A 19,565-nucleotide genomic window follows, 5' to 3' on the forward strand; every position below is an offset into this window, starting at 1 on the left:
AAACTCTGGAGATCCTTCTGCCTCAGCCTCCCAAGTAGCTGGAATTACAGGCACACGCTACCATGCCTAGCTAATTTTTTATTTTTTGTAGACACAGGGTCTCACTGTTGCTCAGGCTGGTCTCAAACTCCTGACCTCAAGCAATCTGCCCTCCTTGGCCTCCCAAAGTGCTAGGATTACAGACGTGAGCCACCGTGCCTAGCTCCTGTACTTCTTATCTATAACATCCAGTCACATATTGTCTTTTATCCATTAACTTTTATGACATGAGAATGTCATCTCTCTGAACAAGTTTAGAGGCAGAGCCCTAAATTAGCAGAGACTTTATTTTATTCTGTTTTACTCTGTCCTAGGAGCATCTAGCACATCCCAATAAATGAATACTGTTTTAAATATTTATAAAAGTTTTGTTTTTAATTTTTCTTACTTTTGAAAACCTTTCTTTCTTTCTTTCTGGTTTTTTTTTTTTTTTTTTTTTTGAGACAGAGTCTCGCTTGGTTGCCCTGGCTAGAGTGCCGTGGCGTCAGCCTAGCTCACAGTGACCTCAAACTCCTCAGCTCAAGCGATCCTCTTGCCTCAGCCTCCCGAGTAGCTAGGACTACAGGCGCACACTACGACGCCTGGCTAATTTTCCTGTTTTTAGTAGAGATGGGGTCTTGCTCTTGCGTAGACTGGTGAGCTTAGACTCCTGAGCTCAAGCAGTCCTCCCGCCTTGGCCTCCCAGATTGCTAGTATTAGAGGCATGAGTCACTGTGCCCAGCTAAGATTCCCCTTTGCATAGCAAATACTAGCAAACTTTAATACTCATTTTCAGGCACACCTTAAGAAGTTTCCAAATCTGAAAGGTTAGTTTCCCATAAAGACAAAGATTTCTTATGAGATTATATAGTATTTGTTTGTTTTAAAGACAGGGTCTCTCTCTGTTGCCCAGGCTGGAGTGCAGTAGCATGATCATAGCTCACTGCAGGCTCAAACTCCTAGGCTCAAGCGATCCTCCCACTTCAGCCTCCAAAGTAACTAGGGCTTTAGACACGTGCTACCATGCCCAGCTAATTTTTCTTATTTTTTTTCTAAAGACGGGGTATCGCTGTGTTGCCCCAACTCCTGGCCTCAAACGATCCTCCAGCCTCAGCCTCCCAAAGTGATGGGACTATAGACATGAACCACTGCACCCAGCAACATTATACAGTTATTGCTCTTCAGACTAGGTTTTGAAGCTGTATCGTCACTCTACTCCTCTACCCTGCCTTTACAAATACAAATTTTTTTTTTAAATGATCTTATTAAACTAAATGCTCTGTACTTCTCTGTGAAAGTAAAGGTCATAGTGAATAACCACACTTCATGCAGCTTTAGCCCTTTGCAGTTGTCATATTGTTTTTATTTTGTGTGGGTACAGGTAATAGGTGACACTATGCTGATTTTAAACTAAGTCAAAGCTTTATTTATGACAAAAATATTTGGCTGAAAAAAATCATAATGGGGCATCGATTTGAATGTTTTAGAAGTAATCATTTTAACCTTACATGAATATATTTTAATTGTGTTTGTGAACTTCTCTGAAAATTCGGAACTGGCAGTGCCAAAAGAATGACTGTATAACTTTATATTTTATATTCATGGCCTCTTGTTAGTTTTAAATCATTTCACTTTTTGATGCATTTAAAGGATGATTCCTTAGATTTATTAAAAGCAATAGGATTGCACTGTATTAAGGAATTTTAAAAATTCTGAAATACAAGTATAACCCCTTCACTACATAATTCAGATTGTTACATTTTCAACTATTAGTTGCAAAGAGAGGTCCTATTGGTGAGACCTGACAGTGTTCACTTCTGTGTGTAAAACAAGATTGGACTAAGATACCTTCCATTTAGTGTCACTCTGAACACTTTCCAGCTATGATACAGCTAACTCTGGGAGGAGAGGCTTAGCAAAGAGTCAAGGAGGAAGGGCACCTGTGTTCCAAGTTCTTTTTACAAGTCTGTGGAGCAGTACCTATGGCCTAAATAGATGTCTTTTTTCATTTTTTTCTGAAGCCTCTTATGAAGAACATGTACAAGTCACTTCCTTTTCTAAGGAAAGCACTGCAGCGTTCTGTCAGTTGCAGGTGCAGGCCAGGAGCTAACTGAACTATGCATAAAGAAAAGAGAGGTGCTTCCAGTGCCGAATGGTGTCTTCGTTAATGCTGTTATGAGAATCATGCTTGTGTTGATGGTAAAATGCAAATGTAGAAGTCTGAGTTGGGCCTTAGTTAAGCCTGAAAATAGTCAAAACTGAAGCCTAAATTGAAAAGGTGACAGCCTCTGATTTCATATCCATATTAAATATGCTTTGTCACAAGAGAGAAACAAAGTAGTGTCTAAAATTAGAACTGATTTTATTAGCCAGGTCATATTTTAATCTCTTAAAAAAGGGTTCTGTTTTTGATCCCCAAAATGGTGATGTCTTAGAATTTTATTGTTAATTGCTATTTGGCTTTATCACATTTTAAGTATTCATGGTGAATGTTCGTTAGCATCTTAATATATGGGAAACTCTGTTTTGGTCATAAGCGTTCTAGGTGAGAGATTATGTCTGAAAAACTGAAATTGAATGAATTTAATGGCTTGCCCAGAAACCCTTGAATTCCATAAAACATGTTTTTATTCTTCCTACATAAGTAGCAGAAATGGAATATCTCGGTTTGAAATTACGACTATAGAGTTTATTCCACTATCCCTTGCCTTTATTTACTTAAATATTAACATTTTGTTAATAATAGGCAAACCTTTTCCTGTTATTTACACTTAGTGCATCAATTGGTCTCTGCAAGACTACAGTAAGCAATTGGCATGTAAGTAATGTGGGGAAATTGGAAATTACATTAACCTTTAGGTTCACTGTTTTCTTCTATACCAATGATTCTCAAAGTGCTGTCTAAGGACCTATAGAGGTTCCCAAGACCCATTAAGGGAATTCATGAGGCCTTATCTTTTTGAACTACATATCTGTGTAAGAGCAAGTTTTCTTCATGTGTGTGTAGTCAACACATGCAACAGATTAAACGTAGATGCAGATATGAAGATTCAGGTGTTTTCCTAATAATCCAGGTCACTCTATTTTTTTTAGTTATAGTCATTTCTCATAAAAGAATATGTTTTTATGTTGATATGTAATTTCATAAATTTTAAATGAAAACATTTAAAAATTCTGTCAGCTTTAATTTCATATAGGGTAAATATCAATAGATATAACACAGCACACATATACAAAAGTTCTTTAGTGTTGTCAATAATTTTTAAGTGTAAAAAGGCCCCAAGACCAAAAAGTTTAAGAACTGCTATGCTAGATCTACATGTAAATATGATGAAAATCAATTGCATTTATTAATAATTTCATTTCTGAATAGCTGGGTGTATTCACTAACTGCTTTTGGCCTGGATCATTTTCATTTAGTGGTGCAAAACACATTTTCAACACCTACTGTGCTAGGTTACCAAGGTGAATAAAACTGCCTCTGCCTTGAGGTTTATTCCATTAATTGTATTGCCGGGTCAGGAGACAGCATTCCTTCCAAAACACATCCCCTGGCCCCCGCTGGGATGTCCACCTCTACTCCTCTAAATTTAGAGTCCATCAGTACTGGGCAAATGGAGAGCATTCCTGACTTCAGTTTGCTCTTAGTGTTGTTCCATGGGGAAGGTGGTGTGGGAGAATTTCAATTTTATTTCTATGGAGCCAGTAGGCTAATGATAAGCAAACCCCTGCATGCTCACGTACACTCCATATTTGCAGAGCTGCCCAGCACTGTATGGACATACTTCATTCTATTGAATTCCACTTCATCATACTTTACATATGTTACATTTTTTAGAAATTGAAGATTTGTGGCAACCCTGCATTGAGCAGTCTGTTGGCACCATTTTTCCAGTAGCATGTGTTTACTTGATGTCTCTGTGCCACATCTTGGTAATTCTTGCAGTATTTCAAACTTTTTCATTATTATTATATCTGTTATGGTGATTTGTGATTAGTGATCTTTGATATTACTGTTGTCATTATTTTGGGATGTCACAAACTACACCCATATAAGACAGTGAACTTAATCAATAAATGCTGTATGTGTTCTGACTGCTCCACTGACCAGCCATTCCCCCATCTCTCTCCCTCTCCTGGGGCTTCCACGTTCCCTGAGACACAACATTATTTAAATTAGGCCAATCAATAATCCTATAATGTCCTCTAAGTGTTCAAGTGAAAGGAAGAGTCACATGTTTCTCACTTTAAATTAAAAGCTAGAAATGTTTAAGCTCTTAATGAGGAAGGCATGTCGAAAGCAAGGATATACCAAAAGCTAGACCTCTTTTACAAAACAGCCAAGTTGTGAATGTAAAGGAAAAGTTCTTGGAGGAAACTAAATGTGCTATTCCAGTGAACATACAAATGTGTCCTTTTTGCTGTTAGGGAGAAAGTTTGAGTGGTCTAGATAGAAGGTCGAACAGCTATAACATTCCCTTAAGCCAAAGCCTAATCCAGAGCAAGGCCCTAACTGTCTTCTGTTCTGTGAAGGCTGAGAGAGATAAGGAAGCCACAGAGGAAAAGTTTGAAGGAAGCAGAGGTTGGTTAATGAGGTTTAAGGAAAGAAGCCATCTCCAAAACATAAAAGTGTGAGGTGAAGCAGCAAATGCTGACGTAGAAGCTGCAGCAAGTTATCCAGAATATGTGGCTAAGATCACTGATGAAGGTGGGTGCACTAAACAGATTTTCAAGGTAGACAAAACAGCCTTATATTGGAAGGAGATGCCATCTAGAACTTTCATAGCTACGGAGAAGTCAGTGCCTGGCTTGAAAGCTTCAAAGGACACACTGACTCTCTTTTTATGTACTAATGCAGCGGGTAACTTTAAGTTGAAGCCAGTGCTCATTTGTCATTTTAAAAATCTTAGGGCTGTAAGAATTACATTAAATCTACTCTGCCCGTGCTCTATAAATGGACGACAAAGCCTAAATGACAGCACATCTGTTTACAGCATGGTTTACTAAATATTTTAAGCCCACTGTTTTGGTTTTTTGGGCTTTTTGTTGTCGTTTTTATTTGTTTGTTCTGAGATAGAGTCTTACTCTGTCGCCCCAGTAGAATGCAGTGACGGCATCATAGCTCACAGCAACTTTAAACTCCTGAGCTCAAGTGATCCTTCTGCCTCAGTCTCCCCAGTAGCTGGGACTAGAGGCATGCACCGCCATGTCTGGCTAATTTTGTTCTATTTTTTGGTAGAGACGGGGTCTCGATCTTGCTCAGGCTGGTCTCGAATTCCTGACCTCAAGCGATCCTCTCACCTTGGCTTCTTAGAATGATAGGATTACAGGTGTGAGCCACTGCACCCAGCCTTTAAGCCCACTGTTGAAACCTACTGCTGAGAAAAAAAAATTCCTTTCAAAATATTACTACTCATTGACAGTGCACCCCATCACCCAAGAGCCTCCGATGGAGATGTACAAGGAGATGAATGTTGTTTTCGAGCCTGCTAACACATCCATTCTGCAGCCCATGGATCAAGAACTAATTTCGACTTTCAAGTCTTACTATTTAAGAAATATATTTCATAAGCCTATAGCTGCCATAGATAGTGATTCTTGTGGTGGATCTGGGCAAAGTGAATGCAAAATCTTCTGGAAAGGGTACATCATTCTAGATGCCATTAAGAACATTTGTGATTCATGGGAAGAGCTCAAAATATCGGCATTAGCAGAAGTTTGGAATAAGTTCATTCTAACCCTCATGGAAGACTTTGAGTGATTTAAGACTTCGATAACTGCAGATATGGTAGAAATAGGAAGAGAACTAGAGTTACAAGTAGACCCTAAAAATGTGACTGAATTGCTGCTATCGCATGATAAAACTTGTACAGATGAGGAGTTGCTTTGTTTTTTTTAAGAGACAAGGTTTGGCTCTGTTGCCTGGGCTAGATAGAGTGCAGTGGCGTCATCATAGCTCATTGCAATCTCAAACTCCTGGGCTCAAGCAGTCTTCCTGCCTCAGCCTCCTGAATAGATGGGACTACAAGTGTGCACCACCATGCCTGGCTAATTTTTATTTTTTGGGAAAATAAGGTCTTACTATTGCCCAGGCCGGTCTTGAACTCTTGGCCTCAAGCAGCCCTCCTGCCCCAGCCTCCCAAAGTGGTAGGATTACAGGCGTGAGCCGTGGCACCCAGCCTAGGAGTTGCTTCTGATGGGTGAGCAAAGAAAGTAGTTTATTGAGATGCTTTTCTTCACTCCTGGTGAAGATGCTTGTGGACATGTTGAAATGACAACAAAGGGTTTAAAATATTCTGTAAAGTTAGTTGATGTAGCAGCAGTGGGTTTTTAGAGCATTGACTCCAATTTTGAAAGAAATTCTACTAGGGGTAAAATGCTATCAAACAGCATCACATGCTACAGAGAAATTTTTTGTGAAAGGAAGAGTCAGTCGATGTTGTAGACTTCCTTATTGTCTTATTTTAAGAAACTGCCAGAGCCACCCCAGCCTTTAGCAACCGCCACCCTGATCAGTTAGCAGCCATCAACATTAAGGCAAGACTCTCCACGAGCAAAAAGATTAGAACTCACTGAAGGCTCAGATGATCATTAGCATTTTTTAGCAATAAAATATAAAATTAAAGGAATGTATATTCTGTAGACATAATGCTATTGCATATTTAAACTACAGTATAGCGTAAACATAACTTTTATATGCACTGGGAAACCAGACAATTCATGTGACTTGTACTTTGTTGAAATATTCCCTTTACTGGGGTGATCTGGAACCAAACCTGCAATATCTCCGAGGCATGCCTGTAATTATTTAAGGGAATTAGTAGAGTGCTGTGAAATTTTGAGGCGCTCTTATGAACAAAATAGAAAAGCTACCAATAGCCATTTCTGACCCATTTTGAAAATCCCTTTCTCATAAATCTGTAATTTAGATCTAAATGATACGAAAGATCACGCACTGAGTTAGGATTAAAATTTTTAACTTGAGAGATTAACACTTAGATCCTCTAACAAGCTTCATAAATGGTTTAATTTGGAAGTTTCATTTTGAGAAATGGGAGAGCTATTATCTGTGCTGAAGATTTCCTGTAAACTTTTATTCCCACTAATTATAACTCCATGTATCCTTGTTTTCAATGGATGGTGCTTTTCAAATTCAGTTATGTGTACAGGTTAGGTATGCCCCTTTCTGATTAAAATACATCATGACTTTTTGGTTTAGGGTGAGGCTGGAGGATGGGTTTTCTTTTCTGAAGAGATGACATTTTCTTGTGCATTCTGATCTGTACCCGATACTCATTTATTACCATCAATTCTTTTCTATTTTAAATCTCCACGTGTGTATTGAAGGTTTGTAAAGAAGGAATATCTTACTGCTGAAGAAATATAGATTATTTGAAGTTTTTAGAAGATAATTTTACATTCTTAACATGGGTATATCAGGAAACGGTGTAGTTTATTTCACTATATCCATTGCATTGTTTTGTTTCTTGTTTTTTTGGTGTATTTATGAGAAGCCTCATCAAGAAATGCTTGATAAGATATTCTGAATCTTTATAGAGAGGAGAGAATTGTAGCTCTTGAATTTGTTGTCCAAAATCACCTTTAGAACTGTGAACCTGGAAAGGTGAGATGCTGCAAAGGTAAACAGTGTACAGATTATGATAGAGTGGAATTGACAAACTGGTTAAGAAAGGATGATGCATTTCTAATTAGCCCATAGTGCCTTTCCTTGGTAATTAATTAGATACTGTTATGTAAATGTCATGTTAATTAAGCAAGAAAATTGAAGTGTTATAAATCTGCAAAAGGAATGGCTATTTTTATGTATTAATGTTTTGCAGTTACCATGAAAGGGCTGATAGTAGAATATTTGTTTGATTATTGAGCTTCTGGCAATTTTTAGCTGACCGACTCCTTGACAGTCCATTTTTTCTAATTGACAGGCTTTAAGCACATGGTTTAACTGCAGCCAGTGAGGGCTGGTGGAACCAGGAGCCAAAAATAACCAGTCATCACAGCTATTTTAACAAAACCTTTTAGAGTAGATCATTGATCTCTATTTCAAGGTTAAGGAGAAATTTTTTCTGTATTTACTCAGCCTTTGATTTTGAGTGTTTAAAAGGATTGCTAGGCTAAATGCAGCCATCCTCTAAACCAGTGTTCTCTGCTTTCCTTTTTGAATCACAGTCTTCAGCTAGCCTATGGGATTGACTACTACATGAGTAGGTAGCTCGGGTTTTTTTTGGCATGCTCAGTAACTCTTTAGAAGGCTGAAAAATTTTAAGAATTCTGCTACTTCACTTTGAAATGTGAGTGTTGATAGTTAATGGAATACCTTTATTTAGTCCTGTTTTTGCAGGTTACTGTGAAGTGAGTATGCAGATTTGACCCATATCTTCAGCTTTACAGGGCTGAAATCAGTACTGTTTCCCCAGGAAAATCCACTGCCCTGTTGCAAATGTTGTAAAGATTTCTACTTGTTGAAAATACAGCTGAAGAATATCATTTCATAGCTTTCATATGGAATTGCAAATGCAATCCATAGTGCTGCATTATGTATTATATCTTTAATAGAAGAATGGAAACATCCCTAGAAGAAAAGGTAGGATATTCATTCTTCTCTGGTCACAAACCCCAAGCTATCAAAAGCATTATTTGCTTGCAAATTCCAAACTTTAAATTGTTGAAACTTGACATTTTTTAAGGAAAAAGTTCTCTGAATGTAATATCAAATGCAAAATGCTAGTCTGTTATTAAATATCTCTAGATAATGAAGAAACTTGGAAAAAAATCAGTTATTTATTTTGCTTTAGCAAAAGAAAGCAAGAAGCACTCATGATGACTGGCTAAAAGCTACTTCAGGTTGGTTAGGCTTAATATCATCTGGTTTAGAATCTCCAGAGACCCTGTCATATTAAACAAAGAACTTTATGATTTTTTAAACAGTTAAAAAACCCAAAACTTATTTTTCTAAACTTGTTTGACACTGATACAGACTACAAGGTAATGGTTTGAATTGTTCTGTGTTTAGAAATATGTTTATTTTCCCAACCTCAGTCCCACGCAACACACACACCCTCTCCGTTCACCTACGGAACCCACAATCATGAAGAGCTTTCCTTACCTTGCTTTTCAGTTACTAGCTCTGTCTGCCCTGCTGCTTGGAAAGAAGAAAGGCCAAAAATGGGAGGAGAGTTTACAGTGATTTATTGGGACATGTGCCAACCCCTCTCACAGGCACTAGAAAGTCCAGAAAAGAAAAGCAACTCTGTTCCTTTGGTGTAGCAGATGCCCTGACCTTAATCCTTACCATCATCTCTCAAAACTATTTTGTTTATTGAAACCACATGGCATATTTTTATTTTTGTGGACAGAAGCCTAAAGAGGTTTCCATTGTGTGGCCCTTATTTCCTGCATTCATTTTAATAGAGTTGATTTGAAATTATCTGTAATTGTTAAGGGTAGATACCATAATCTCTTGTGGCTGCTCCTTTTATGTGAGAGTATGGGAGTTTTAGATGACAGCACACTTAGTGTGGAGTATATGTGTGGTGCTCATATGCTTCTGTTCTAGATTTTAAAGTGTTATATAGGTTACAGCCTGCCAGAGCAAACTTAATTCAAAGCTCTCTGTTTATAATATTGCCCAATTATCAGAGCTGGGGTGTATTATCACTGCCAGTTACTCTTGCTGTCAATTTGTCTTGGCTCAACTATGGTTCTCTTTGTACTTTAATGTAGTGAATACATTGGATTGGGTTGTTAGTTTAACAAGCTCTCTGGAGAACGCTTTCATGATGATGCATGTTGAGATATGCTAGGTAGCCTTAAAGTTATTTGCGTATTTGCCAAAACCTACAGAAATTCACTAGAAGTTTTTAAAATAATAAACTCTCAACCTAAAGATGAGGTAAATATTCTCTTATTTGATAATCATTCAGGACATTTGTAAATATGGGTTGTCAATTCATGAGTCTTGGCCAAATTTCTTTAGGGATTTTGATTTGATGATTTCTCCCTTCTCTTATAATTTTACTGGATGAGTTATTTTGTCCTTTAAAAAAAAGTACTCTGGTAGGTAAGCCATTATTGACTCTCATACTCTGTGCAGCTCACTGTGTTGTAGGAACTCAATGATCCTGGCCAGATAGTTATTATGCTAGGGAATAAGAAAATGTAATCAGAAATTGGAACCAATTGGGCTGTTAATATTTACATTGTGCTCAGCTGGTTTAGAAATGTACACAAATCTCCTCCTGTGCCCACCCCAACCTACTGCATCAAAATTTCCAGAGTCTATATTTTTAAAGTGATTCCAAGAACTTTATGGATATTGGAAATATTCTAATATTTGATCTGATGGTCATTACACAAGTATATATAAAATCCCATAGGATATACATTTAAGACCAATGAACTTCATTCTCTTATGTTGTACTTTATATTTCATTCTCTTTATATTATACCTCATAAAAAAAAGTTCTTTTATTGATTGATTGATTGATTGAGACAGAGTCTCGCTTTTGTTGCCCAGGCTAGAGCGAGTGCCTTGGCGTCACCCTAGCTCACTGCAACCTCAAACTCCTGGGCTCAAGCGATCCTCCTGCCTCAGCCTCCTGAGTAGCTGGCGCTACAGGCATGCACGACCATGCCCGGCTAATTTTTTATTTCTATTTTTAGTTGACTTGCTAATTTTTTCTATTTTTAGTAGAGACGGGGTCTCGCTCTTGCTCAGGCTGGTCTCGAACTCCTGAGCTCAAACGATCCTCCTGCCTCAGCCTCTCAGAGTGCTAGGATTACAGGCGTGAGCCACTGCACCCGGCCAAAAATGTTCTTTAAAAATGTACATTACTCTTCTGGTAAAATTAAACACTTGCAGTGGTCATGATGAGCATTATTAAGCACCCATTGTCCAGATAGCCATGACTCAAGGGTAGATAACAATGTGATTCTTGATCCCTGGGAGCATAAAATCTGGTGGAAGATTCTGACTCATGCAGGCACAGGAAAAAGAAAAGAAAAAAAAATCTGGTGGAAGAGAAAGTAATAATGATGAGTAATATAAAGCTTTATAGTTTATGAAGCGTTTTGTATAGATGATTTATCATAAGTGTCTGGCTTATTGGCAATTTTGCTATTCCTATTTTTTTGTTAAAGAAACTGAGGATCACTCATCTAAGATTACTCGGCAAGTAGGGAGTAATTGCCAGAGTTAAACTGAGTCTTCTATGAAAGCCTATATTTAATATTTTTCAAGAAATAAGAATGCTTCAGTTAATGAAAACAAACAAATGAAAAACTTTAAATGGAAGCAGAAGCTACAGTATTTTATGGAGCTATAAAAACCCAGAGGATTCTTGAGATTGTGGAGTCTGTGTTAGGTTTGCCTGTAGCTCCTTGTCTCTTTGTGTTGCCTGTTTTCATGTCGCAGTTGCCCGTTTGAACGTCTAGAATTTCAGTAAGTGAAGCATTCTCTGGTGAGTGTGACATTTATAGAAAATTTTTCTATTAAAATACCCTGTTCTGTGATCTGACTTTCAAAATTCTCCAATTTATTCTTGCCTCATTTTCAAATTCTTGGATTTCCATGTAATGCAGGCCGATGGTGAACCTCCTTCTTCCTGATTACATCTAGCATTTATTGCCTGTTTGATTTTCTTTGGCACTTGACCGACCACTTTCCGTCCAGCTATTGATTGCTGTAATGTATTGTATTTATTTATGTGCATAAATGTTGTCTTCCTATAAAGATTATAAGCTCCCTGACTGTGAGACTAACCTGTGGTAACATATAGTAGGTATTTGCTAGGCGTTCTTTGACGTTAACAATGTGTACTTACTTGGTTTTTCTTCCCTTTTAAAATTTCCCCTTTGTGTCTCCTCAAGGGCTGCTGCCATTATGGCCTTGGTAAAAGAAAGAGTGGGCTAATGGTGAAATTCTTTGGTGGGATCTCCAAGTTTCTAAACCTGTGAATCTCAGTGGCATAAACTCTAGGGACAGATCTCAGAGCTTTTTCATCTTTTCTTGCTTTTCAGTGAGTAACTTCAATGATATGAAATCTTGTAATAGGTAATACACAACTGCAGTCCTCAGCCCCCAGGCTGCAGACCAGTACAGTCTGCCTTGTTAGGAGCCAGCCAACACAGCAGGAGGTGAACAGCCGGTGAGCCGGTGAGCCAGTGAAGCTTCGTCTGTATTTACAGCTGCTCCCCAACTCTCCCATAACCACCTGAGCTCCGCCTCCCGTCAGATCAGCAGCAGCATTAGATTCTCATAGGAGCTCGAGCCCTGCTGTAAACTGCACATATGAGGGATCTAGGTTGTGCGCTCCTTATGAGAATCTAATGCCTGATGATCTGAGGTGGAGCTGAGGCGGTGGTGCTGGTGCTGGGGAGCAGCTGCAAATTCAGATTATCATAAGTCAAGAGGTTTGACTGCACAATAAATATGCGCTTGAATCATCCCCAGACCATCCTCCCCTCACCCCCCACTGGCCTTGGAAAAATTGTCTTCCCTGAAACTGGTCCCTGGTGCCAAAAAGGTGGGAGACTGCTGAACTATGCCAAGTAACCATGTTTCCCTTCTGCTGGTCATGATCACCTGGGGAGCCTTTTCAAAATAAATATGTAACATTTGCCTGTGTGTCTATTCCTTTATGATCTTCACCACTGCCCCTACCAGGGATATCGAGAACCACTGGCCTTCATGTTTGTATAGTAACTTCTTAATTCAGAAGGTAGGACATGTCACTGGGAGATGTGGGGTTATGTACGTATCAGTATCAACTTAGTATTAGTATTCTAATACTATTCAGAATTAGAATAGTATCCTAATTCTGAAGACTGACTAATTACATCTCTTGCAAACTCTTGAATTATGCCTGTGCATCAGATCTCTGGGCCCACCAAGATTCTGTAAAGGCCCTCTTCATATAATACTTGTTATAATAAAACTAGATATTCTTCCTTGATCAGTAATGCTTTCCTTATACATTAAAATGGTCTTTGTTTCTCCTGCTAAGCAGTTTCTTGTTTCTTATGGAGTTTCCCCCTTCAAACAAGGCTAGTTTTTAAATAAATTCAGAGGTAGGGTGACCACTGAGACCAATCTAAGAGGTTAGGAACCAACTCCTTATTGCTCTGTGGAAGAACTCATCTTCCCAAACTTAAAGATAATTTATTCTAACCAGATCTGAATTCTAATTAAATTTTTATTTTTTAACTTGTTAACATTTTGTAAGACTTGACTATTTTTTATGAAAAGCATGTTAGAATGTAGAAAGACTGTGGAGCACTGTAGAGTAAATTGCTGAACTAAAATTAGGTCCTTAGAATTAACCCACCGTTGCCTCTACCATCTTTCCTACTCCTCCTCCTGTATATCTGCAGCATGATCCTTTACTTTTTAGGTTTCTCTTGATTCAAGAGCAACTGTGGGCATGTAGTGGATATGTGTTCTGACTGACGTGCCTGCCTTTCTGTTTCTAGGTGGGCCATGCACAGACACAGCTCATGTCTCGTTAGTCACACCAACCAAAAGATCCTGTGGTACAGGTAAGTACATCATTCTTATGTGAATTCATCCTGATCTGAATTCTTCACGGAAATTAACAACTGGTTCTAAATTGACGTGCTTCTAAATTGGGGTATTCTAATTTCTTCCCTCAATTGGGAAGTGATATATTATGTGCTTAGTATTGGGAGTGGAGTGTGAGCAGAGATCAGAGTGGTATTCTTGAGGGGGTCAGATTGACTGAGGTAGTGCTGGCACTGGATGCAGGAAGGTGGATATCAAAATTTACCTACTTCCTAACATCTGAAGAATGTTACTAAGACATGAAACATACAGAAAATGCAGATCATTGCCCAGTTTGTAGCATATGGCTAATTTGCCTAAGTCTCAGACCTACTAAAAAAAAACTTTGTTTGAATAATGGAGGCTGGAGGGTGAAAGAAGTGTTAATATAGAAAAATCAGTGTTTTAAGTTGACTATTATAGTATCCTAGTAGTTTTGAAAAATTATTTTCTTTCGTTCATCTTAAAGCTGAAATTATTCTTTTCAGATGCATAGAATCCCAAAAACATCTTTGTGCATCCGTGACATTTGTATTAAACATGAAGTCATGAATCTTGTAGCTATCCAAAGAGCAGTCAAAATGACCATTGTTCCCTTAGCCTATAGCTTAATTTATTTTAAACAATATTTGCCTTTTTAAATAGTGCTTCCTGCAGTTTAAAATATCTCAAGGATTATATTTGGAAGAGTCAAAATAATTATTGTTTTTCTAAAGGTCACAGTCAGTATTTTTCATAACTTAAAATGTCCTTATAATTCCCCAAGAGAAATAGCACAAGCTATTTCCATGTACAAATTCACACTGAAACCTCAGCTCCTTTAAATGCTGATAGTTTCATGTTAAACCTCAAACAGGCCTGTCTTTGCAGAGTTTCAGAGTAACATTCAGGCACTGAACTCTATAGAACTTAATTTTACTCTTCTCTTCCAAATGACCAGCTTTGAGGCAGGGGTGTGTGAAATAGTCCTGGCAGGCTCTTATCCCTGCTGTGCCCAATCCCCAAGCTCCACCAGGTAGAGTGGACTTCTTGATTGAGGTAGAAGAGAGCTATGCCTGGAGTGACAGATTGTCCTGATTAGCCAGTGGGCAGCCGGAGAGCCAGCTGTCTGCCCCCTCTAGCCAGAAGCTTGAAAACATTGAGAGCCCTTTGATTTGAGATCCAAAACCTCAAATGAACAGTATACTTTAGTCTGTCTTCTTTCCTTCCAGTCTTGGCCCTCAGAGCAGAGTTTACTGTTAGCATTACCAGCTTGTTCAGGTAGCAGTCAAGGAGTGAACCTTGAACACGGTGGATCGTCCTGAGAGGTTTGGAAACGAAACTTGTGTGCTCAGCTTAGACACTGAAACTAGCAGAAACCTGTCCTGAATATCATGTACTTGTGTCCATCTTCTAGGTAGATCCGTTTCCTTCTCTCGGATCCTATACTATTTTGTGTATCTAAAAATAACAGTGGCATTTATTGCATGCTCACTGCATTGCCAGATACCATTCAGTATATGTGCACACTTAATCTTCAGAACAGTTTTGCAAGATAGTTATCATCATTCCTCTTTTATAGATGAAAAAGGGCACTCAGAAAGTTAAGTACATTTCCAGAGGTAATATTGCTAGTAAGTAATGGAGCCAGGATTTGGACACGTATCTTTCAGATGCAAAGGCCTGTGTTGTTTTTTCACTACATCTTGTTACTGCTTTTCAAATTGTAGTGTAATTATTTCTTCTCCTAACCAGACAGTGGAAAAATATATCATTGAATGAAATATGGAAAAAATTAAACACAAATTTAGAAATATAGCATATAGTGAAGTAGTTTTAAAATGCAAGTTCTAGAGCCGGATCTGGTTTCAGATTCTAGCTTAGCTACTTACAAATTGTGATTTTAAGTATATTAAGTTGACATCTCAAAACTTGCTCTTCCTTTATAAAATGAGGTGATAAGTCTATCTCAAAGGTTTGATGTAAGAAAAGAAATAATATACATAAGTGCACATTGTACACCTTCAATTATTGGTGGCTGCTATTATAATCTTATTAAAGATTTTGTGTTTTAAAGTGGCATACCAGTTACATGGTGTTGATAAACACATCAATAGGTATTTTAGGTGGAAGGAAGAATAAAGTAGAAGTACTAGCATTCTTTGCCATAGCCAGTTTTACTAATTAATTTTATTTTAATCACATTCTCTGTTGCATGTCAGTATTATGGTGGGAACTGAAGGTCATATTTTTAGATCTTCGTGAGTGAAATGATAAGAGAAGCATTGAGCTCTCAGTGACACATTTCTAGGCCTTCATTTAGGTGAATACATACCTTTTAACTAGAATAAGATTGAGAATTTCTGGCTTGGAAGGAAATTAATGCAATATGCAGGCCATCTCCTAAAAAGCCTGAAGGAAAGTTGACATTTCTCAGCATGGACGTTAAAGGTCATCAAGTTCAGCCTGCTGTCCTTCTTTTCAAGAAGCCTGTTCTGTACCCTCTCAGACTGGCCAGACTGCCTCAGACTTGAATACTGGCCCTGACTGTAATAGAGAACAGAACTTCCTGTTTTGAGAGGTAAATTAAGTGATTTACTTTGAGAACCACAGGTTAACTATCTTTGTCCCTCGACTTTCTCTCTGTCCTGCAGTCAGCAGGTTGCCCATGGTGGGGATTCTGGTAATTTTTCTTTGAAATCACTAATTGTTATTGTTATATTGCCAGATGTTCCTTGTAGTCTTTAGGTTCTTCAAGAGTAGGATTCTTGCCTCTGACACGTGCTCTGTGGTGCTTCTACCATGAGGGGCTCTCCCAGAGATCTACCAGACAGATCTGGCACAGGCCTTTAGGCATAAATGGTCAGTAAATAATTACCTTACAGTGGTGCTATTTCTTAGGAGCCATAGGGTGAGACCCTAAGTGAGATCCCACTGACCCCCTCCCAGCCGATCTGTCCATACAAGGTTGGACCTGAAACAGCCTTGAGCTTAATGATTATATATGTTAGAAAAAGAATACTTAGGCTACAATAAAGTTGTTCTTTAAGTCAGTGGTCTCTAGTGAAGAGCACACAATGTACAGTTTGTGAGGTAAGGGAAGAAAATAGCAAAAGTTCTTTATCTCAGCCTTTTTAAAACTTCTATTTTGTAAATTCATTTTATAACATACATTTTAGTGCACACATAGTTTATATATAGCATACACACACAAATATATACATATTATAGGTATATGACCACATATTTCAGATAGGAGTATAGAGTGAAAAAATGATAGTGACCTCTTCTTCAGTAAACAGGTCAATTTTTTTTTTTAGTTCTTTGAAAATTAGATCTAAAGATTAGCATTAGACCCATTATTATGTGGTTTAGTAAGTAAACACCTGAGAGGTCGTTTAATTGATTTCCATTTATATTTCAAGTGACTACTGTTTTGATCAAGTAAAGGGTATTATCATAATTTAGAGGTGGATAGCAGTGTAGAGTGGTTTGGTCTGCATAATAAAATGAGAGAGGGAACTCTTTTTAAGAAATTTCTTTGGGATAACTTGGAGTCTAGGAAGCAGATTGCAAAGAGTAGCTGTAGTAGCAAATGAAAGGCCAGTTTGTCTTGTGAGCTAGATGGGAAAGACTTTTCTTTAGACGCTGGCTTTTAGCCACATAGAACTATTAACACTTAAACTCAGTGTAATCTTTAGATAGAAAAAAATAGCAGCAACATGATCATTTTGATATTTAAGCAGAAAAAAATCAAGTGCAGGGTATGTGGTTGTCCCCACTCCATGCTACCCCTGCTATCTTTTAGAGCTGGGAGATTTCCACAATCAACAGAGTCGAAAGTACTGCCAAGTCCCAGGTTGCTTTTGGTTAGAATGTGAGAGTTAAAGCATATCACACCTTCGGATTACTAGACAGAGTTTACATTTCTTCAAAGAGCTCAGAATGTTTTCCACATGTTCCCTTGTTAATTCTCACAATATTTCTGCCAAGAACAAGTATATTGTGAAGAAAAGAGTTTGCTTTCCTTGGCAACAAACCACCAGAAGATTCCCTTTTGTCCTTCATCTTTCTAACCATCAAGTTATACCTTAAGCTAAAACATTGTAGTCTGAGCTGTGGTTATCTCCTTTAGGTAATTTTATTTGGAAGATATTTGGATATTTAGGTGGCTATCTTCATGAAGTTATTATGTTTAAAGTGCCTTGTGGGAAAAGAGGGAAGTTTGTTCCCTTTTATTAGGATTTCTTATTTAAAGACATGCTATATGACATTTTAAAATAAGACTTGCAAAGTTATAGCAAAAGTTATTTTATATTTTTTATTACAGTTTGCCTTAATAAACCTTAAAATTTAAGCTGTAATGGACAGATAGAACCATGACTAGTCGTAAGTTTACTTGTATAAATAGTCTCTGCAACAGGATCCTTGAAAGTGACTAGCCCAAGAACTCTGCTCCTCTTTTGCGGTGTGGGTTGGCACCATCAGAGTATGGCATTGACTACCTGTTGGCTTTTAGGTTGGAAAGATCAAGGGATAGACTTTTTAGCATATGAAAAAAAGAGTATTGCTTCCTCCCTAGTTAGTTGCCCTCTTTTCTTTTATTTTTTTTCTTTTTTTTTTTTTTTTGAGACAGAGTCTCACTCTGTCACCCAGGCTGGAATACAGTGGCATGATCATACCTCACTGCAGCTTCAAACTCCTAGAATGAAGCATCCTCCTGCCTCAGCCTTCTGAGTAGCTGGGACTACAGGCATGCATCACCATGCCTGGCTATTTAAAAAAAAATTTTTTTTAAGAGACAGAGTCTTACTATATTGCTCAGGCTGGTCTCAAACTTGCAGCTTCAAGCAGTCTTCTCACCTTGACCTCCCAAAGTGCTGGGATTATAGGCATTAGCCACTGTGCCTGGCCTAGTTGCCCACTCTTAAAGGCTTCATTTTGCCTTTCATTTTATAGTCCTTTTATTTCTGAAATTAAAATAAAAAATTCATAGACAAGTTTACAGACTTGACAAGATTGTCAGCAGACTTTTGCTCTACTGTATCAATATTCACTTTTACTCTTCTTCCAGCAAATATGTTGAGTAGATAATATTCTCTCTGATAGACTTGAAAAATGATGGTTAAAAAAATGCTGTATGTAGATTATAGTTAGTAGAGTAGCAAATAAAATAGCCATTCATGGCATAAGGGAGCTGTGGATTGCCTGAGATTGAAGCGGATGGTAATAGAAACTGTCCCATTAAACATCAAGGCAGTTTTTCCAAGAAGTGTCATCTTTCCACCCCATAATAAGCATGTTAATTCAGTTTTACTGTATATCCCTTGCCTGTTATGTTTCCTTCCTTCCTTCCTTCCTTCCTTCCTTCCTTCCTCCCTCCCTCCCTCCCTTCCTCCCTCCCTCTTTCCTTTCTTCCCTCCCTCTCTCTTTCCTTCTTCCCTCCCTTCCATGTTTATCCTTTTCAGTCACTTACTTTCCTTTCAGTGTGATGAACATAACCTGAACTAGAACGGCCTTGTATTGATTATTTCTCTTTTTCCCCCCAAAACCTTTTCCCGACTCACTTCTTTTGGGCAGTCTGCTTGTAATATTATTGTTTGTTTTTGCAAAGAGAAGAGAAGAAGCAGCCTTTCACCTGGGAGTTAAAGAAGATTGATGTGCTGAACACTTTCACATCAGTATTCAGAAGCCAGTTAAAGGGAAATGTTTCCTTGCTGTTGTGTTACCGAGAAATTTATATAAGATCTTTTAAATTGATTCAGAAGCTAAAGGGTGTTGGTTTTAAATCAGAGGTGGTCCTATAAATCTTAGAAATACCTACAATTGTATGTTTTATCTCTTGGTAGAGTCAGTATCCACAGAACCATATTAACCAATACATTTAATCCTAGAGAGTTTAGTGACTACAAACAATATTGGTCAATATTACATGCTGTAGGTGGCTCTTCTGAGGAGGACTTCACAATCTTCCTCTGCTCTGTGGAGTTTT

At 38.0% G+C, this 19,565-nt stretch overlaps 1 protein-coding gene across 1 annotated transcript in view; it reads left to right on the forward strand.

The window, feature by feature from the left end:
- ZFAND3 (zinc finger, AN1-type domain 3) overlaps positions 1 to 19,565 on the forward strand; it is a 232,361-nt gene that overhangs the window by 154,281 nt on the left and 58,515 nt on the right. The window contains exon 3 of the mRNA XM_012658137.1: positions 13,507 to 13,572. Within this exon, the coding sequence (XP_012513591.1) occupies positions 13,507 to 13,572 (66 nt within the window). The remainder of the gene's footprint in view (positions 1 to 13,506; positions 13,573 to 19,565) is intronic.

The sequence above is a fragment of the Propithecus coquereli genome, unplaced genomic scaffold (genome assembly GCF_000956105.1).
Source record: "Propithecus coquereli isolate 6110/MARCELLA unplaced genomic scaffold, Pcoq_1.0 Scaffold574, whole genome shotgun sequence".
In the NCBI taxonomy this organism is placed as follows: Eukaryota; Metazoa; Chordata; class Mammalia; order Primates; family Indriidae; genus Propithecus; species Propithecus coquereli.